This window comes from Barbus barbus (genome assembly GCF_936440315.1).
Source record: "Barbus barbus genome assembly, chromosome: 6".
Classification (NCBI taxonomy): Eukaryota; Metazoa; Chordata; class Actinopteri; order Cypriniformes; family Cyprinidae; genus Barbus; species Barbus barbus.
In genome coordinates, this window is record NC_136734.1 from 19,041,507 (window position 1) to 19,063,832 (window position 22,326).

The window sequence follows — 22,326 nt, forward strand, 5'->3', positions numbered from 1 at the left end:
AAACTATTGTACATTGTAACTTTTATTATACTTAAAAGCTGTTATGCTTTTTTTTTTTTTTTTAAACGTATGTTTGTAATCGGTGTGTAACTGTGTGCAGTTTACGTGCTACAACAAACTCATGTCCATGTATCGTTATTATGCTTACTCATGAATTGAAAACCCCCAAATATTTTGCATAGACTATACGTTTTTTTTTTTACTATCTAGACTTTGTTGAAGTCTGAATAAAGAAGTGAAAACGTGTCGTCCTTAAAATAAATTAAGCATCATGTGCAGTTCTGTTCCTAAATAACGCGAACTGTACTGAAATTATTCCAGGATTGGGAAACATTAATCGGATCCAGCTTCATGATGAACTGAACCTTTATTCACAGCAAAGCTTTAAGCACTTATATTTGATTTCACACTGCAGTAAAACAAAAAAGGGTCTTTAGTTAGGCGCAAGTGTGTGGACACCACTCCCCCTTGTGGTTAATATGTTACTGTCAAAACAATCACTTCAGTTCCGCTTTCAAATACAGAAGTTGGGGAGAGTGTGAGGGACTCTTTGGTTTCGCATATATTCAAATGTCACCATCACAAGGACAGCTAGTGTTCAGTATTCACCATGAAGCTACAGATTTGTCTGCTCCTCTGCGTGACAGGCTCCTGCGTGTCGACAGCTGATTTCTCTCCTCCAGTGGTGAACATCAGTCTGGACGAGCCGGCCTTTCAGCGCTGGGCTCCCCTGAAGAGCCTCTATGACATCGACTTCTTGAGAAAAGCTGCATCTGAAGTGATCGAGTAAGTGTCAGACAGTCTGATAACCACACGCACGCTGCGAGAAAATGTTGCTTTCGTTTGCATTCTTGCAATTTTGACCAGAACCAGGTTAGCAATTAGATAATTTCACCTAGCGGACGAGTTTAAAAAGTTTACGCGCAGAAGTTGTAATCAAATACAGGATGTCACCAAATATTTAAAGGGATCCCTGGGTATTAAGACTTGTATGGCTTAACGTAAATGGTGTCTCATTAAACCCATCAAAGATCAAGTTATTTTTTAAATCACGTCGTTTTATACATATTTTGGACTTTGGGGGGCGCCATTATTCTGATGACGTAAAATGGTTGCACTCTGTGAGCTACCTGTTGATATTTTTAACACATCTCGGAAAATAAAATACTGATATGATGACCACAGCTACTGAAAGAGCTTACAGGTGGCGATGGATATAAGTATGGGTTTAAACCAAATGCTGTACCATGGATTTTTTCCGCACAAGGAGTCTAAACGCCCCGGATGTTGAGGGAAATCCGCGCGAGACATGATTGGCGTCGGCATGTTTACATCCTAACAGATGGCATCTAGCGTTTCTTGTCTCAGTCGTTTGTAAGCTCTTTCAGTAGCTGTGGTCTACTAAGACTCAAAGGCATCAGGGCTAAAGTGGAGAGAACAAAGAAGCGGGTTTTTAATGAAGTTTTATTCGTCCACAGGCATCTTCCCATGCTTTTCTCCTCCTATTATCGCTAGGAAAGCAGTCTTACATTGCTTCTCTTGTTGCCCTTTGACAGAAAATGACAACCAAAAGCCACACAATGTGGTATAGTATCTGTATTTTATTTTCTGAGTTGTGTTGCAGTAAAAAGCCAAAGACCATAGAAATAAGGAGATGGTCCTCACTGCAGAACAAGATCCAGGGCGTATTGTGTATTTGTAATGTGTATCTTTGTTATTATCTTTTAATAAGAAAGATAAAATGACAAAGATTTTTATCTTCGCCCACTTTGGCCTAAATATCTGCCATGTCTTTTTTTTTGGTTGTTTTATGTTACCTTGAAAGGCTTTGTCTTTCTAGTTTGGCTGTAATGCTCAGACAACTTGTAAAACCAAAATAGTAAAACCAAGAATCGTGATAAAATCGTGATATAAAAAAAACAAAAAACAATTGTGATATATTTTTTCCATATCGTCCACCCCTAGCCCCAACACTGCTAAAGTGATACCATATGTGCTTTAACTTTGTAAATCTTGTTTGTCATCACCCTAGATCCACATTTATGTCTTGAAACCCCTCTTTTGCAGCTCAACGGTTCCCAAATGGGTTCATGATGCAGTTAAACCTATAGTGAACTCTCTGGAGAGATACATCCCGCAGCCGTATGCTGGAGAAATACAGGGCATGGCATCCTTCTATGGCACTGACATTGCAGATATTGTGCTGTTGAACTTTGCCTATGAAGTATCTGCGTAAGTACTACACTCTTTGGCACAGTAGCTCTCTTGAAGTGTTTTAGTTGTCAACTTTTTTTCAACATTCATTGTGGCGGCTTTGGTTTTTTTTTAGCTTTTGCACCAGTATTGTAACTCAGGATTCAAAGGGCAATATATACCATGGCAGAAACCTGGATTATCCCCACGATGTGCTCAGAAATCTTACTCTAGATGTACTTTTTATTAAAAATGGAAAGGTATTATTAAATTATATATTATATTGTATTATATTATATGATATTATACACTTGAATCTGAAAGTCGTTTCTCTCCAGGTGGCATACAGAGGAACCACTTTTGCTGGTTATGTTGGGCTGTGGACAGGACAGAGCCCCAATAAGTTTACAGTGTCTGGCAATGAACGCAGTAGGTTGATTTTTTTATTTTGAAGAGATGGTCTAGTGAATTTTGTGTGGTTTTAATTTCTATCTACATTTCTACAGATAAGGGACATTGGTGGGAGAACGTAATTTCAGCAGTTTTATTAAAAAGCTCTCCAGTTAGCTGGCTAGTGCGAGAGGTGAGAGAATGCATATACAATTCTAAATATAATTCAGAATTTCAAAATGAACTGGTGCAAAAATTACTCTTTGACTGTTAAGACTAGAGACTTTTGCATTGAATAAATCTGTATATTTTTATTTTTTAGACTCTTGAAACAGCTGTGGATTTCCAGGATGCAGCATTTAGACTGGCCAAGGTGCCGATCATTACAGATGTTTATTACATTTTGGGTGGTGTTCATGCTGGTGAGGGTGTGGTCATAACCAGAGACCGGAGCAGATCAGCTGACATCTGGACTCTGGATCCACTTTATGGAAAGTAAGCACCAACCATCACTTTTAAATGACAAATTAAAATGAAAGACATAAAGTGATGCCAGTGCAACATTAGGCTCTCGTTCATATAAAACTAGTGTTTTCCTTAAGGTTTTTACATTACTAAGCCTCTGATTTTTACTGTTGCTTATTATAGCTGGTATAGAGTTGAAACCAATTATGACCACTGGCTACCCGCTCCTAAACGAGACGACCGAAGGCAAGCAGACAATACATTTTTATCAATAACATGAAAAGCCCCAATGTGAGATTATTATGGATATTATGGATTTGCTTTTCACATTTCCTGGTCTTTTTCAGAGATGTGGCCATGAAAGCATTGAATGCCACTGGTCAAAACCATATTAGTATGGATTCTCTGTATCAGGTAAATGAGTAAATCCATTTTGGCTGCCTATTATTGTCATAGGTTGTGGCATTTATTTCTGTCCTACATTGTTAATGTACTACAAAATGTGTTCTTGTTTGTTTAAACTTTAATGAGACTTTCCTTGTGTTTGTGAAAGCATGCAATCTTATTGCATAATTTATTGACTGATGCGTTGATCAAGTGACCATTTCTTTTTCATTGTTACAGGTTTTATCCGTGGATCCGGTATGTAATAGGTAAGGAGGACAGTAATTCAGAATTTCACCTATCACATGATATTTAATGGTTGTGTAATGTCCTCATGTAGAGTGCTCATTTCTCGTATGTGGTAACCAGTACTACATACATAAGCACACTTCCTCCTCATGGAGGTTATAATATTAGAATATAACCATGCAATGCAGAATTTCGGAATTTTCTGGAGAGTCAGCAGAGACCAGTCATGTGAAGCCTCTGCCTATCCACACGTACAACTTCACAGACACTCATTGTTTAAGCCACTCAGCTGTAAATTAGAACAGTCCAAGCATTGATCTCTGTTGAACTCTCACCCTCTTTCATGTCTGGTGCCCAACAACTCAACGCTGATTCTTAACTCATCAAGCTTTACTAACCTACCATTTTGTTTGTCAAAGTTGATATATTGTCAAGTGGTACTGTGGGTACTCTGCAGAAATGCAAAGAAAGAGAACCTTTGCCACCAAAATGACCCCAAGAATTTATATATATATATATTTATATATATATATATATATATATATATATATATATATATATATATATATATATATATATATATATATATATATATATATATATATATATATATATATATATATATATATATAAATTCTTGGGGTCACACAAAGGATATAAACACACAAACACACACAGTTGTCAGTTGTGAAAATAAATCTGCATCGTTTATCCTGTTGATGTTTAATTTGAAAAATTCACAAATTTCTAACCTATCATTGAAGTAAAACAATTGAAAGTGGGGAAAAAAATCTCATTGTGAAATAAATGCTTTCTCTAGTTCATGTTGGCCACAATTATTGGCAGCCAATTATTGCAACGTCCTTTTTCCAAGATAACAGCGCTGAGTTTTTTCCTATAATGCCTGAAGAGTTTGGAGAACACCTGGTAAGAGATCAGAGACCATTCCTTCGTACAGAATCTCTCCAGATCCTTCAGATTCACAGCTCCATGTTAGTACTTCTCTTTAGTTCACCTCACTCATTTTCTATATGGGTTCAGGTCAAAGGACTGGGACAGCCATGGCAGAAGCTTCATTTTGTGCACAGTGACTCATTTTTGTGTTGATTTTGATGTTTGTTTTGGATTATTGTCCTGGTGGAAGATCCAACCATGGCCCATTATAAGATTTCTAACAGAGGCAGTTAGGTTTAGATTTTTTTTATCTGTTGGTATTTGATAGAATCCATGATGCCATGCATCTAAATAAGATGTTCAGGACCTACAGCAGAAAAACAGGCCCAAAGCATCAAAGATCCAGCAGTATATTTAACCATGGGCATGGGGTACTTTTTATCCCTGTTTGTACTAAACCCATCTGGTGGGTTTGCAGCCAAAAAGCTCTTTTTTTAGTTTCATCTGACCATAGAAGCCAGTGCCATTTGAAGTTGTGTCTGACAACTGAATATGGAGTTCGTTTTTTTGGATCAGTGAGGATATTTTTTCTTGAAAACCCTCCCAAACAAGGTTTCTGACCCAAAGACTCAACTAATCTCTGCAATTCTCCAGCTGTGATCCTTGGAGAGTCCGGCCACTCAAACTCTCCTCTTCAGCGTGCATTAGGGTGATATAGACACGTCCTCTTCCAGGCAGTTTTGTAACATCTTTAGTTGATTGGAATCTCTTAATTAGTGCCCTGATTGTCAATGCTTCAGCTCTTTTTTTACAGCCACTTTCTATTTTGTGAAGCTCAACAATCTTGTTCTGCACATCAGAACTATATTCTTTGGTTTTACCCCTCTCTTCCGTGGGGTGATGCGCAGTTTTCATGAGACAGTTTACTTTAGGTGCAGAACTATCTAACTAGCACATTGTTAGGAAAGGCAATTTGCAAAGATTCATAAAAGAACCTTATACTCACTTCTTCTGTAGGTGAGGCAGGATCGCGAATGATTTGCACGAACATAAACGCATTTCGGTAGATTGGGGAAACAATGGCAGACAGATGACAGCTCACTCAGGGTGGGTCTGTGCTAAAACGCTAGTGTCAATCAACAATCGTAGGAGGGACCTGGGTCTGTGTGACATCACACAGACAGGCTTCTGAGAACGGCTTGATATGAGAAAGGGGAAATGATTTAACGAGATTTAAAAAAAAAAAAAAAACACTGGGTGGACCTTTATCATTATAGGGTGGTTGTGTACACACTGCTAACACTCATTTCAGTTCAAACAACTTGTAAAAGTGCATGTAGCATCCGATGACCCCTTTAAGGGAATTTAGCCTTTGTGTTCCTCATACTTATTATCCTGTGGAACAGGAAGTCATGGCTGGACAATTTCATGTTCCTAGTCACCCTGGTGTGCTAAAACATTTATTACTTCAATTATAGGTTAGAATTTTGTGAATTGTTTGAATGAAATATCAAAAGAATAAACAATGCAGATTTATATTCACAGCCGCCTTTGCTCATATGCCAAGGGTGCCAATATTAGTGGAGGAGACTGTTTCTCCCCACTGTGTAAGTAAGTGTTAGTTAAAGAGGTGTGTCTTAAGATCACATTCTGTAATAAAGCTTTTTAATGCGAGTATGATCATATGACCTTCCTTCCAGGATCACTGTTTATACAACCGTCATGAGTGCCGCCACTCCTGAGAAGTACACAACAGTTGTCAGAGATGTAAGAACAAACCATAACACTACATGATTTTTAAAACATAAAAGACATTAGAAAACATATTTCCACTAAACATATGCTGCTTAAGATTGATTTTACATATGTTACCACCATCTTGTTATGTGGTATGCTTTCATGAAGTCCAGCTGGCTGGTTTGGTAATATAAGTGATTTTGTTGGATAAAACAACATTTCATAATGTAAGAGGTTACTATGGCTTCTCTGTTATTATTTTGAGATTAAGGGAATTTCGCAATACTCGGTTGACATCAGTCTGTCAGCTTTTGCAAGGAGCATCACATGAATTGGTGTGAATAACTAGGTCACATGTCTTATCTACGCTTTGGAAACTTCTGTTTCTTGCAATCATTAGTGATGAAACTACGAGTGTTCGGTCTTACTGACATTTTTTCAGATTTTCTTTTTCTTTATAAATAAAGTTAATGGTCTTTCCTTTCTGTTTACAGATCTGTATGTGATGGAATGACTCGTTCCCTTGACCAGCTCAGCCTGAATTTTCACCCAATAACTTCAGCTTCTCTTTTGCTTTTCACAATGGAAATGAGTCGTATTTTAATATCTAAAAAGTAGGGCTGCAAGATATTGTGATTAAAGCCTATATCCTGTTTCAGTAGGAAAAATACATGATTTTTTAATTGATGACTTGAATATTTGTATTTGGAAAGAATCATTAAAAAATTTCCAGTGTCAGCACGACTGCAAATGGATAGCTGATTTTAATAACTGTTTAATAAATAAGAAATTAATATTAAGTGACTTAATATTACTAGAAATATTGACTGTTTTTGCTCTATTTTGTCAACACACAAATGTATACTTCTGTAATAAGCAATAAGCCCCAAGAAGCCGTAGTTTACAGTGAATTTATAACAGCTAAGGGGCATTGTTAGGCACGGCGTGGAGCACAATTGATCGGACTGTACGGAATTTAACTGAATACAATATATTAACCCTTGTGCGACCTTATGGACATTTTTGTCCATTTCAGTTTTGTTTTTTGGTATAAGTGTGCCTGTGTTAATGCCAACTGCATAAATTTTGGCTCAGGTGTTTATTTTTTATTGGAATTTTAATATTTCACCCTCATTTCCTTCAAAAAATAAATTTTACCCTCCGTACAAAAAATACTCGCACTCAGGACCTTAAGGACAAAAATGTCCCCATTGAAACCCATTAAAACTGCTATTTTTAATCACACTGCCGTTTAACTGTAAAATTATGCAATTTTTGTTAATAGGCTTTCATTCTGTTGGCAAGGCTTCAAAATAAACAAATTTACCAGATGGTGCCATTTTTTCAGGTTTGGTCTATAAAGGGTCTATAAAGCAAATACTCGCTTTATTCCTGTTTTCTGCTTCTGCGTATTATAGAGCCAATTGGATAAATAATGCAGCTATAATTGTGTAGGTGTGTTGGTATAGATGTCAGAGTGTGGTTTGTATGTGTCATAAAAAAATGAGTTTGTGTGCTTGAAATATTTGAGAAAGAAAAACTCTACTGTAAATCACAAATCCAAGCACTGTGTGTACCAGCAGAGTTTTGCTGGCATCTAATGGGGAAAATTTGGTACTGTGTCCAAACAAAATCTTACTGAGAGCTAATTTTTTGAGATATCAACCTCAAATTTGGAACACAGCTTGTTTAGATTTATGGCTTTGATTTTCTAGCAGGTTTAGAGCTCAACATGTTTCATATATAAAATATTCATAAAATAACAAAATATTGTTCATAAATCATTTTCATAAACTTAAACCTGTATAACTTTTTTATTTTTTCACTTTTTAAACTTTTTTTACTTCAACAATAATCTGCCATGGGTCTTCTTTAAAATGAGACAACACTTAAGTCTCTGCTCCCAAGCTTCCAATTTTTATGACCGTTTTTTTGACATGGACATTTTTGTCCACTATGGACCTAAGTGTAACTTTTTTTTATTGATGCACAAGGGTTAAAATAATTGTTCATTGTTATCATTGAGGGCTTTCTGGATCTTGTGCACGTGTCAAAATCATAAGAAATGCTCTTGCCTCAAATTATTTATTTTTGTGTCTTGCATTATTTTGGATTTATTACATGCTATACTTTACACAGCAACAACATGCTTCCTTTAGGAAAGTGCCATTTCCTATACAAAAGTCCAGTCAAGTCGCATCAAGCTATTACCCTTAATCCCTTCAGGGCTTGTTCACTTAATTTAGCTACACAGATGAAGACTGCTAAGACGCAGACAAACAAACACACCTACTCAAAGCCTCGGGAATTTGACACAAGGTCTTCTCTTATTTTTGAATGAAAATATTGGATTTTTGCTCAGGACATTGAAGGTTCCTCAGGGGCATGGGGAAGCATGTGACTATACTTTCTTTGTGTCCTAACAAGCTGATTTTTTGAATTTCTACTCTTGACTTTCTACGCATTGACTAACACTAGCACCGATGGGGTACAGAAGGGGGATACATTCCTTTGGGTGACATGTGGAAAAAAAGCTTCCGGGATTCCCTTGATTAAAAGAGAAACCCACCAGGTGAGTTTTACCTACCATTATTTATCGTCTATTACTGTAAGCTTTTATGGCTTGGAGTTTTAAGGACACTGTTTTGCCGACATGATTAACACAGCCCTTTATTTTATCATTCAATTCAAAGAAATACATAGAAAAGGTACCAAATACTAAAACTAAATTAATGGTGATAAAATTATGTGAAATCTTAAACCGTTTTTTTTTTTTTTTTTTTAAATAGGCAGGATTTAGTATAGGTTAAATTATGTAAAAAAAAATATGTCTTATTTGTAGAATTCATAGAATATTTCTCATAGTAGCAGTCGGTCTTCATTTTACTGTGAGCAAGATTCAAAGGCCATGTCGCATGAGCTTTTATCAACAGCTCTCTTAAGAGGTTTAACCTCAAAACGAACATGTCTGTTACACTACACTAAATTATTGTGATGTCTGGTGAGCTAATGAATAACCTTCCTTACAAACAAGTCTATAAATCCATAGTCCATAATCCCCACTTATTCAATATTTTCTCAAAAAAATTTAATTAAAAGAGTTCATCTCTGACTCTTGAAAAATGTTTTTTTTTTTAATTGTGAGATAGATACTCATACGTTTCTAAAATGTTAACTACTTTAATGAATAACAGAAGCTGGTTTATAGTGAAGCAGGGCCATCATTGAGGGTTTGAAGCTTGGCTTTCACAGAGGCACAGGTGCGTGTTGACGTCGTGTGCTCTATGAGGAGGATTGAGGCCAGTGCAAGAGAGCAATGAACCCAGATTAACTCGCTCTCTGGATCTCATTAACGTGCGCAACAACTTGACATTTAGTGTAGCCTGTTGTCAAAAGCTTGAAAATATTGTACAGTATACAGTAATATGATTTACTGGAGTACGTCTGTTGGTCTAAATTTTTGTATTTAATAAATAATATAAATAATGTGTTGTGTAAAATTGTGTATTACTGAATTAGGTGTTTTTTTGTGGTTGTTTTATAATTTATTTTTTTATTTTTTACAGTGGTACAATGGTTTCTTAACCATTTAGCAAATCCAATCCACATTATTTTGTAAAGGGATTTGTATCAAAAAAATATAAAAATATAAATCATTGTTGTTTAATAAAAGTGCTTGTTATACTGAATTTCATATTTTCTACCTTCAGAGGAAGCCATGGGGTGTGGTGTCACAAAAAACAGCGAATTCAATAGAAAATTTGATAAAGGTAAAATGTTGTCAATAACAATAATATGAATGGCTTGTGTCATTATGTGTGAGTTCTGTTTATTCAAAGACTATTTAGCTTGAATATAACTTGACCTAAATGAATTCTCTTCTTAAAACAGATGGAAATGTCATCCCAGGTGAGTTTTTACCAGTCCAGCAAAGCTTGTGTAAAACCTCATCTCTCGCAGCTATTGAATTAGAACATGGTTGTCTCTTTCTGTGAAGTGTCCATAAGTAACTCATTCACATTCTCAACATGTCTTCTTTTTCATGCATGTCTGCAGCAGCCAGAAGTAAGCTAAATTCATCTTTTATGACCACTATTATGTCTGTTTGACTATTGTTGGGTATTACAGGCCTAAACACAGAATTGTAAAACTACCAGTAAACTATAAAACAAAATTCTTGTCAAAGTTGTAGGTTATAAAAGAAACAATATTGAGGTATGTTTTACAAGAAAGTAGTCTACTATTTAAGTCTAGTATTTTGCTTAATTTACTTAAATCCCAAACTTAATTCAATGGATTAGCAGCTGCTTCTATGTAGCCTAACTTAAGTTATTTGTTAAATTTACTAGCAATAAAATGTTACAAACTAATCCTACATTTTTTTCAGTGTATAAATAATCATCTCTAAACTGATGCTAACCTGGGTGTAATTTTAGAAGTCTGACACAAAAACTATTGGATTTATAGCAAATCTGTTTAATTATATTTATTTAACGAAAAGGTAAAAGCCCTTTCTGACCTCAGTCGTGTTCTCTTGAAAGCAATGAAGGCTGCGGTGCTGATCCAGCGCTGGTACCGACAGTATGCGGCTCGCATGGAAATGAGACGCAGATACACCTGGAACATCTTCCAGTCCATGGAGTACGCAGACCTTCAAGACCAGATCAAAGTAAGAAATTCCTCCTCCACACTATTTTAACGTAAGAGCGGCCATTTGCAATGGCTTGAATCTGCGCGGCTTCCGGTGCCATGCTTCCAGTTATTATACCTGTACAAAAACAGTTCGTTTTACTGCATAATATTGCAAACTGATATTTTCTTTCTCATATTATTTTAATTACCGTAATTATCATAATCATAAACACGCAGACTTGTGGAAAGTCTATCCAAAACTTGCAAACTAGCAGGTTTCAGTGTTTCGAATGAATGAAGGAATGAATCAATTGATAGTTTACTAAAACTCTGAAAACTGCGAACAAATGTGACATATTTCTTTTCTCACTTTCTCACAGTTATACAATTTTCTTGGTTACCTGATGGATAACTTCACTCCAGCAAGCAGTGAACGTAAAATAATATAAACACATAACATATTCATAGTTTTCCCCAGGAATGTATCCATGCTAAACACATCATATATGTTCTACAATGTAGGAAATCTGATCTCACATATCTTCAGAGAAAACGAGGTTTGCAGAGATGCAGAGTGGGAGAGATACTTCAGCTACACCAATATTGATGTGCCAGACATCTACTCTGGTCCACGGCTAACCTTTCCTTTAGATATGGATCAGGCTGCTGATCTTGTCGAGGCCTTTAAAAACAAGCAAGTAGGTGCTCCATGAGGATGCACTAAAAATATGTTTCATGATAGTCAGATAATGCTCGATGTCTTTAACCATGTACACTTCTGGTTTCTCCAAGCAGCAGCTTCACTCTCGTTACGTTCTTCAGCTTCTTCTGGAAACATGGAAGTTGCTCAGAGTGTTGCCAAATATCAACCGAGTCTCTACGTGCCATAGCAAAGAAATAACCATTTGTGGTGAGAGTGGCTGTCACATTTGAAGTTTTTATTATAACACAATTCAATGCAACTTCTAAATACATTTATGAACTTTATTACAGGTGATTTACATGGACAATTAGAGGACTTGCTACTAATATTTTACAAGGTATGTATTAAATCATTTTACACTCAGCTACAAGATTGTCTTAGCCTGATAAAGCATGTCTTTAAGTGCATCTATTCCTATGGATTTGGGCTCTATTTATTTTGCCAGAATGGAATGCCATCATTGGAGAAACCCTATGTTTTCAATGGAGACTATGTGGACCGAGGCAAAGACTCCATGGAGATTCTGCTCGTATTGTTTGCTTTTCTACTTGTGTTTCCTGGAGATGTTTATCTTAATCGAGGAAACCACGAAGATCACATCATTAATTTGAGGTAATGGAAATGTGCTAAACACATGTATTTACTAACACACACTATATAAGATACTCTTAAAACTTTGTTCACCACATGTATTTTGCTGTACCCCAGCTCAGTAAGTATAAAGTTGATTCTTAACCACAAGGGGGCTTAAAGGGAAAGTTCACCCAAAATGAAAATTCTGTCATTAATTACTCACTCTCATGTCGCTTCAAACCTATAAGACCTTCGTTCATCTTCAGAACACAAATTAAGATATTTTTAATGAAATTCGAGAGCTTTCTGACCCTCCATAGGCTGCAACGTTACTGAAATGTTCCCAGGCCCAGAAACGTTTCTGGGTTCCTTAATACGTTTCTGGGTCTGGGAACTTCAGTTACGTTGCTGTCTATGCAGGGTCAGAAAGCTCTCCGATTTCATCAAAAATGCATTAATTTGTGTTCTGAAGATGAACGAAGGTCTTATGGGTTTGGAACGACATGAGAGTGAATAATTAATGACAGAATTTTCCTTTTTTTTCATTTAATTTTTTTATCCCTTTAAGCAAATTTACAGTGGGGTCCCAATAAAGTTTTATTTTTTTTAAATAATGTACAACATTAAATTGAGATTTCTTTGAGAAATATTTTTAAGAAAGGTACAGAAAGGGCAGCCTTCAAATAGGAGGAGGTCCTTGGAGTCAAAAAGGTTAAGAACCACTGGTCTAGATGAGGCAGTATACTAATTTTTGATAATTGATAATTTGATGATAATTTACACTTTTACTAATAAATTCAGAACTATAAGGGCAAGAATAAAGACTGTGTTTTCATCTGAATCCTGCCATCAAATTAAATGGTCAAATCAAATGAACTTTTCCCTTTCCTACAAGAAAAATCTTCTTGAATTTTCTCTTCAAAGGTATGGCTTCACCAAAGAAGTACTGAACAAATACAAGGTAAGCCGTTATTTATGCTTACATCTAATGTCTGTGCGCTGTAATTCCTCAGCGTCCTGTTCCTAAGAGTTTGTTTACCATTTGGTGTTAGCGGTTTACCTCCATTATGAAACAGTAAGGGATATCCTGACACTTTCTTTCCAAGAACATCACCTATTAACAGCAAGTGGCCTGCTCAGACTTACAGTTTAAAAGGGGAAACTAGTGAGTTCTCCTGCAGTTATTTTCAAAGAATGTGGGCCAGTCCTCAGTAAGAGGATTACAACAAGCAGGCTTCAAGACTTTTTGTACTCTGGCACTGGTGGCTGATAGTAGATCTTAGTAGGAAAGTAAATATATGTCAGTTTTTAACATTGGAAAGATACTATATTTGTATTAGCATTTTAAAGAAGTTAGTAGGTCATTTAATATACAGCTATGAATCATTTGTGGAAAGATTCTATACTAGTATTCTAAAAGGAAATTAGGAAACCCTTTACTTAAAGCCTTTATGTATAATGCATTATAAAGGTATCCATAATGTATGTTGTAAGCATTAGATCTTTTCATAAATAATTGTAAGCAAAATATATATTTTTTTAAAGGTTTGTTTGTCTTGTATAATGTGTTTTAATGCATTATACTTTCTAAAGATGTAACATTGAATATATAAGTATTATAATGTGTTATCACGGTTGTATACAATTATTCTCAAGATCATACATTATGCATTATGAGGCATAATTAATGCATTAAAACTACTTTTATAATGGTTTTATGTACAGTGTTGGGTGATCTTTACTAGTCAAGGGTTGTTTTTGGCATGGTCAGTGGCTTTGATTATAGCTTTTGTTCATATTTTCAATTAGATTTTATTTTCTAATGTTTTATTTTTCTTTTTTTAATTTCAGTTAAAGGTTTAGGAATTTGTTGTGTGTTTTGTCATTAGTTTTTTATTAGTTTTGTTTATTTTTCATATTTATTTAATTTCAATTAATGTTTATTATTATTTTTAATGGTTTTAGTTTTAATTTGATGATAATTGTTAATGAAAACAACTGTGCTGCGATACGATCATATGATGATAACTATGTTTTATGATCTGTTCTTTTGCCGTGTTTCTGCTCTGAGCTTCACATAATGGGAAATTTATTTGATGTGCATTGTTACCATAAATCTCTCATCTGTTCAATTGCTTTAAGCTGCATGGGAAGCGTATCCTGAAGTTGCTCCAGAAAATCTTCAGCTGGTTGCCTTTAGTGACAGTAATCGACCAACGGGTGCTGATAGTCCATGGAGGAATCTCAGATACCACCGATCTTGCTCTGATAGCTCGAATGGACAGACACAGAGTGAGTCGAACAAATGGTTAGCATGTCATTAAAGCATCAACATCTTTTTTATTTTTTAACTGATGAATGTTGTCTTTCTATAGTATGTGTCTGCTCTGAGGCCTCCGAAGAAAAAGACTCCATCACGCACTAATGTATATGCAGATTCAGAGCGTTATGACGAGATGATCATCTGTAAGAACAGAACGGGCTCGCTGACCTTTCCCAAACCGTTTGGTGCTCGGGAAAGTTTTCAAAGACGCTCCCTTCAAGACTTCTCAAGCACCGTGGCTCGGACACTTGAGGAGGAGTTCGAGGTTCGCCGTAGACAAGCAGAGTTTAGCTTGTCCCGCTTCAGCAAGTCTCACCGCATTCTGAGCTCTGCTCTGTCATCTGACTCTGAACCAGGATCATCAGAGTTCATCGACACCAGCAATGATGAGTGGAAACAGGTGGGCTTCTTTTGAGGTATTGTACATACTGTTCGTGGTTTGACTGATTTGCAGTACTAAATGTACAAAAACAGTGGTTCAGCCTTTTTTACCTCCATTATCCATAACAATACCCGATGGCCCAGTGATGTTTTCCAGTTTTACAAAATGCAGATTTGTAAAAAAAAAATTTTGAACTTGACATACACTCTTTAAAATAAAGGTTAGAATTTTTTTTTGTTTTTTTTTGCAGTGACATAGAGAACCATTTTTGGTTCTGCAAAGAAGCTTTTAGTAAAGCTCGTAAAAGAAAAAAAACAAATTCTTAATGTGAAGAACATTTTAGTCTTTTGAAAAAACATTAACCTTTTGTGGAAAGGAAAGGTTTTGTGAATGTTAAAGGTTCTTTGTGAAACCATCAATGCTAATAAAGTACCTTTGTTTTTCAGTACTATTCAACTAGAATATTGTATGTTCATAAAATGTATAAAATGCACAAGGAGTTATGAGATGTATTCATTTATTTGACTTTTCCATGTGTAAAAAAATTGCTTTAAAAATAGCTTTTATAAATGTTAAAAGAAAAAAGTTGTTGAGAAGGTGAATTAAAATAAGAAATAGCTTAATTGTTCAGTTGTTTAGACTTATTTTAATGTTTTGACAATTTTAGGCCCCCTAGTGGACTCCGGCTCCCTGGTTGAGGACAACTTTACTCATACAATACAAGTTTTTCACCATTAATTTCAACTCAAACCTCAGTGTACAAAATAAACACAAATTGCATTTGGAGTATTTCAAATAATGTATGGAAGCTTTTAGGAAAGACATTGCATGAAAATAAATAATAAAATGCACAGAAATTATAACAGAGTATAAAGGTTCTGAAAGTATATTCATAAGACAAATGTTAGCACTGTATGCGACTAGTGTTAACTAAGTGTTAATTAATTTTAAAAGCAATGCAAATAGTTTCACATTCTCTTTTTGTATTTATGTTAATACATATAACAGCCCACTGAAATGAAGTAATTTGTAAGAGACATCTAATGTTTGGTATCTCTTGTGTGCCATCAGATTTTGGACCTGCTGTGGAGTGACCCCATGTCTCATGATGGTTGCATTCCCAACGAGGTCCGTGGCGGAGGCTGTTATTGGGGTCCTGATGTCACAGAGGACTTTCTGAACAGGCACGATCTCCAGCTCATCATCCGCTCACACGAGTGCAAACGGGACGGATACGAGTTTTGCCACAATCGTAAGGTCAGGAATGCAGTGATCTGGGCTTTCAGAAAGACTTTTAAGAAGGAAATAATGATGACTTTGTCAGTTTGGTTAAAATTGAAGCAGAATTGTTTTTGGTAGTTTTTAGATGTGTGTTATACAATACGTGAATTTATATGAACATGCTCCTCTAAAGGCTTTACACACAGTCTTACATTTACGTTCATGTACTTATGACTGCTCATGTTAATTTAGAGCGGTTTTTAGGACACTGTGTCCTGTGAGTAATATAGTAATTCTCTTGCTGTGCTCAGAGTAAAATTATTCTTCAGAGGTTGCCCTTTCATAACTAAAGAAATGCAAATTCTCATTTACTGTATGTTTCACGAGCATTGTCTCAAATGCTTTTCTTAAAAATATCCATTTTAGTGAAACAAATTAGATAAAGGCTTCTCCTTTGCATTTTTCCTTTCTTTTATGAGGACATTAAGATCATTTTAATTTATCCTAAAATCATTAGCTGTATCATAATAAATTCATTTTCCACCTATGTTTCAGTTGTGCAAATGGACATTTGTAGCGTAACATTTCTTGTATGTTTGTAGAAATGTTCTTGACAGGTTGATTTGATTAGGTTGATTATGGTTGTCCCTCCATGTATTTTTTCAGGTCCTGACCCTTTTCTCAGCCTCTAACTACTATGAGGTTGGCAGTAACAGAGGAGCCTTCATCAGGCTGGGTCCAGATCTTGTGCCTTACTTTGTTCAGTATCAGGCCACCAGTATGACCCGAGGACTGAGCTTTCCACAAAAGTAATCAACACACATGTTACCATCAGCCATTTGACCAACTAAATCTGTGCTTCTCAATCTTTTTGACTCCAAGGCCCCTCGTTTTCCACAACAATAATCAAAGTCCTAACGACTTCCAGTTTTTCATAAATTACTGGATAAGGATTAAGGATAAAGATTTTTATTTAATAAATTTAAATATTGTTAAATTTGACTTTTCCAAGTCTATAAATCACACTTTTGAAAATAAGGCTTCCTTGTGTATCTAGTTTTTTTTTTTAGATCATGGGAATTCTGAATCTTCAAATAAAAAACTAAATTGTATGAAATTAAGACATTTTTATTTTGAATTGAAGATGACTTAAAATGATTCAAAACAAGCATTACAATAAATTGAATGCTTGTTTTGAATCATTTAAGTAATCTTGAGGCTCCCTTGGAAGTTCACTGAGGCCCCTAGTGGGCTCCGGCCCCCTGTTTGAGAACCACTGAACTAGAGGAAGGATTTTTTTATTCACAATTTTAAATGTATTGCTTGGTATTGACTTAGGATTTGTTGGAAAACTACAGCAGATGTTGTGTTGTAATCATTTTGGATGCGAATGTTACCATTGCTGTTTCAGTGTGAAGAGATTCATTGTCATGTTTCTGGCTCATGTCGTGATGTTCTTTCAGTGTAAAACGCACAGAGCACACAGCTCTCAAAGTCCTTCGAGAGCAACTGTTTGTGCACAAGTCAGATCTCCTGAGGGCCTTTCAAGAGATTGATAAGGAGAACACAGGTACGCACAACTATCTGACATGAAATGCATACTTTAATACAGTACTGCAGTATTCTGCCACCTAGTAATTTAATGACTAGGTATATATGAGAATATTAATGGAATTCAGACTGTTCAGTATTTGTAAACAGTCCGCTTTTTAAGTCTGACATCACATTTTAATGTTTCCAGATCCAAACGCTCTATCAGATGCCAAAAACAAGCAACAAACAGTGCTAATATACTCTCACTGTGTGCTGGAATAGTACTGAGAAATCATGATCATACTGAAGTCTCAGATGGCCAGACAATGATTCATCTTTTATGAATCATTAAAATATTGGTGCCTGAGATGCTGTGAGCTCTAAGACTATAGTGTATACTGTGAGTTATTTTTTTAAATTTAGCTTAAATGTGTGATATGAGCGTGGTATGAGATGAGATGGTATTCTAAATTTAAACGAGTAGAGGCTTGGACTCAGAAACAGTATTCCTTACGTCATAACTTAACAAACAAGTAGGTTTTCTAGTTACTTGGTGGCTGGTTTTGCAGTTGTTAAAATGCCAAAGTAATGTGAATGCCTTGTATGAGCAGAAGTATTTCATAGTTTCTCTATCTGATCTTTGACCTGACAGGACTGATCTGTTTGAATGACTGGGCAAGTGCAATCGAGCGAGTTCTTCACCTGGATCTGCCCTGGCGAGTGCTTCATCCTCAGCTCGTGTCCAGCACCACTGATGGGAAGCTGGACTACCACGGCTGGTTCCATGATCTTGCCCTAAAAAAGCCCAGTTCTGAGGTAAAGCAGATCACTTAATCACTTTCTGTTGTCTTAGCATTGCAAAATGACTATGTTGATATGTTTCAGAAACCACTGTCCTCTTTTCTCACTACAGCACATTGAGCAGACTATGCTGGAGACACTGTATAGACACCGCTCCACGCTGGAGACCATTTTCAGAATAGTGGACACAGATAATTCAGGTATGAAACAATATAAGCAGGTATTAATAATACTAATAACTCATTCTAGTTGGCATAAAATGAAAATTCACCTGATCTATTATGTAAAGCACTGGCCCTCCAGGACGAGATTTGAGGAACACTGGTGTAAATGCATTTCTAGATCTTGTTGTGAATGTATACGTTTCATTTTTAACGCTTTTCTGATTTTGTAATGTTTAAAGGGATAGTTCACCCAAAAATGAAAATTCTGTCATTAATTACTCACCCTCACCCTTTGTTCATCTTCGGAACACAAATTAAGAATTTTTTGATGAAATCCGAGATGTTTCTGACCGGAAATACCCTGTTCAAGGCCCAGAAAGGTAATAAGGACATCAGTAAAATAGTCTGTGTAACATCAGTGGTGCAACCTTAATTTTTTGAAGCAACGAGAATACTTTTTTTGCACAAAGAAACCAAAAATAACAAATTTATTCAACGATTTCTTCTCTTCTGGGTTAGTCTTCACTGCCATTCATGAGAGTACCAGGACGCATGCGTGTGCATTCCTCTGCTTGTGAAGAAGGCGCAGTGCATGCAGCTTCTACGTCAGACCGCCGGCTCCTGCTTCAGCAGCACCACATGCATCGTGGTACTCTCGTGAATGTGCAGCGGAGAATGACATGGAAGAGAAGAATTGCTAAAAGTCGTTATTTTTGTTTTCTTTGAGCAAAAAAGTATTCTCGTAGCTTTTTAACATTACAGTTGAACCACCAATGTCACATGGATTATTTTAACAATGTCCTTGCTACCTTTCTGGGCCTTGAACAGGGTACTTCTGGTCAGAAAGCTCTCAGATTTCATCAAAAATTCTTATGGGTTTGGAACGACAGGGTGAGTAATTAATGACAGAATTTAAATTTTTGGGTGAACTATGCCTTTAATCAAAACAACATTAAAATGTACTCTTCCAGTGAAAACGCCAGACTTCTCTCTGGTGGGTGATGTATCCCGGACTTTCACAATCATTTAATCCACTTAAAATATACCCCTCCAAAATCAACTGCAAGCTTGTACATCACAGTATGTAAGGAAAGATCAGTTGCTACTTCAATGTCATCGCGACTTTACAAAAAAGAAACAAATGACTCGTATTTTTGAAATATATGTTCATAAGGGCATAAACTAGAGAATAAGATGAAGACTCAAATGAGGTAAATAGTTTGAAGTCAGCATGAAACAAATGTTGTGATTGTTGTTGTTTACTAATTCTCATTGGTTACAGGAAGGGATGGATTTTTGTCCCGCCCTTTCGAAAGATTGCGAGGACACGTGCACGAATAAATCATTTATGATTAGCACTGCAATATTCCATTAAAATAAGAATAGTCCATTTTGATTACACATTGAAATAAACAATTCCTACCAAGAACAGACTAAATGTAGTTGGGTGGCTTTGAATAACACACTCCCATGGCCTGTGTTTCTGTTTCTCTCAGGTCTCATCACTTTTGAGGATTTCCGTCAGACGTTGAAACTTCTTAGTGCCTATCTGAAAATGGAGATTTCTGATGAGGTCATCAACCAGCTGGTTATCAGCACCGACACAAATAACGATGGTAGCATTGACATCGATGAGTTTATGGAGGCTTTCCGGCTGGTGGACAAAAGCAGACTCGAGAGAGGTAAAAGCCTATTAAAGCTCATCCTGGACAATCAGAGCCTTCCTCGTGAGACAGAAACCCCACAGACTGTTGACTGTACAGCTCCACAGACTTCACAATGTCCAGCTTCACAGCCTACAGATCCACCAGCTTCAACTACTACAGACTCTGCATGCTCACAGACCGCAAATCCTCCAGCTTCACAGACTGACGATCTCTGCCACATTTCTGTCGTTGTTCCACCACAATAACTGCTGACTTGTAAAATTACACTGCTGTATAGCCTTCCCTGGGTATTTAACCCTCCAGATTAACCTTATTTAGACTTTAATCTTCCTCTCTTAACCAAATATACTTCAGGTTCAGGTTTAGAATACACCTAGAGATGTTCAGTGATCAATAATACTTGTTCTCCATGCTTCATTGCTGTACTACGTTGTATAAGCTGCTGATATTTCAATGATTTCTGCATTTGTTTTTATCGCCTGACAACTGGTCCTTCATTGCCTCTGACAAATATGTTCACACATTCTGCATCAAAATGAGCCATTAAGTATCTTGATATGTCCATTGCATGATGTAACAGAGTATTTGTTGTTCATAGTGTAGTCGATGTGTGTAAATGTGCTATGCTAGTAAATGGGTAGACAGAAATTGAAAACATTTAGCCTGCAACTGCTATTTTTTAATAAGAGGCATGTTGACGTTGAGCTCTGTGCTTTATTGGCTTTCCTTTCTACCCACACGCTGACAGCGGGAGATGGTTTTGTTAATAAATAACAGGTTAGATGGATTATATTCGCTGTTTTATGTAGTCGTAATGCTGTAAGGAAGTATTTTATAACCAGAAATCCATCTCAACCAACCCACTGCTAACCACCAAATATGGCATTTCTCCCCTCAACTCACGTAAGATTCAGATAAAGTGTTTAGCGATATTTTCTCATGATTGTTAATAACTGTGATTTAGCACTAGGAGGCGGTGCTGTGACATGTCTGTAATGACTGCGGTGCTGTCTCGGAACATGAAGAGGGCCTGTGTGGGCAGGAAGGCCAGGACAAGTACAGCTATCAAACAGCGCTAGTCTTCACATGTCCGCTGTGAGTCACTGCATATCACTAAAAGGTGTTTTTATTTGTCAGGTTTCGTCAGACCTCCCACTCTATTCCTCTCTTTAACATCAGAGGTTATCGCCACACTAGTGGTTTCAACACTTTCCTGTAGTTGTGACCAAATCGGTTGGTTGTTTTAACGGCCGAGACCTTTCTACATCAAGGTTATTCAAGTGACTGACGCAGGACAAGTGTTGCTTAATTTCATCGGATACTGGACCTTGAGTAGAGACCATCAGGTATAATGCATATAATGTGACAAGACCCTGAAGTCCTTCAACTGGGGTTCAGTGAAATGTCACAAATCAAGACATTGACAAAATAGATCTTCCACTTTGGACAAATATGGTGATTTAACAATTTGGCCATGCTGTTCCCCAGTAAATAGGAAATTAATAAATTAATATTAATAATTATTGTCAATATTTAGGCTACTCACTACATTGTCATTCCAAACCCTATAATAGAGGCTTTAGTAGACTAGTCTTAAGGGAAATAGGGCATTACTAGTGATATGGACCTTTTTACTAGTTCGTTCTTTCTGGAGCTTGATAGAGATGCACAGAGTAGTTGTTATTTGGAAAAATCTGTGTAAATATTCTTTATTTTTATTCATTTCCCCCCCAAAATAAAATGTAACACTAAAGTTTTAGTACAGTGATTTGAGTACACCAGACACTACAGTATATATATGTATATATGATTGATTTTAATATTTATAATATTATGGAAGATTTCAAATGAATGCTGTTGTTTTGAACTTTTTATTCATAAAATCATAAAAAAAATAAATCACTTTCCCCAAATGTATTAAGCAACTATTTTGAACATTGTGATAAAAAGTATTTTTGAGCAGCGAATCAACATGTTGTATGATTATGTAGGATTATGTACACTGAGGGAAGGAA

General features: G+C 36.2%; 2 protein-coding genes across 2 annotated transcripts; both read left to right on the forward strand.

Annotated features, from left to right (window-relative positions):
* The first annotated feature begins 314 nt into the window (after nucleotides 1-314).
* Nucleotides 315-7,641, forward strand: LOC306871982 (N-acylethanolamine-hydrolyzing acid amidase-like). The gene is made up of 11 exons (XM_079420287.1): nucleotides 315-786; nucleotides 2,068-2,232; nucleotides 2,330-2,453; nucleotides 2,532-2,622; nucleotides 2,700-2,776; nucleotides 2,906-3,078; nucleotides 3,232-3,294; nucleotides 3,396-3,462; nucleotides 3,673-3,701; nucleotides 6,276-6,342; nucleotides 6,807-7,641. Exons 1-11 carry the CDS (start codon nucleotides 611-613, stop codon nucleotides 6,816-6,818), a joined length of 1,044 nt encoding a protein of 347 aa, XP_079276413.1. The 5' UTR covers nucleotides 315-610; the 3' UTR covers nucleotides 6,819-7,641.
* A 921-nt stretch (nucleotides 7,642-8,562) lies between these two features.
* Nucleotides 8,563-22,220, forward strand: LOC306871988 (serine/threonine-protein phosphatase with EF-hands 2-like). Its single transcript, XM_079420296.1, has 17 exons — nucleotides 8,563-8,884; nucleotides 10,023-10,082; nucleotides 10,837-10,981; nucleotides 11,325-11,379; nucleotides 11,467-11,642; nucleotides 11,740-11,854; nucleotides 11,938-11,984; nucleotides 12,093-12,259; nucleotides 13,145-13,181; nucleotides 14,363-14,512; nucleotides 14,596-14,943; nucleotides 15,997-16,182; nucleotides 16,813-16,955; nucleotides 17,610-17,716; nucleotides 18,332-18,495; nucleotides 18,593-18,680; nucleotides 20,141-22,220. Exons 3-17 carry the CDS (start codon nucleotides 10,856-10,858, stop codon nucleotides 20,554-20,556), a joined length of 2,325 nt encoding a protein of 774 aa, XP_079276422.1. The 5' UTR covers nucleotides 8,563-8,884; nucleotides 10,023-10,082; nucleotides 10,837-10,855; the 3' UTR covers nucleotides 20,557-22,220.
* The last annotated feature ends 106 nt before the right edge of the window (nucleotides 22,221-22,326 follow it).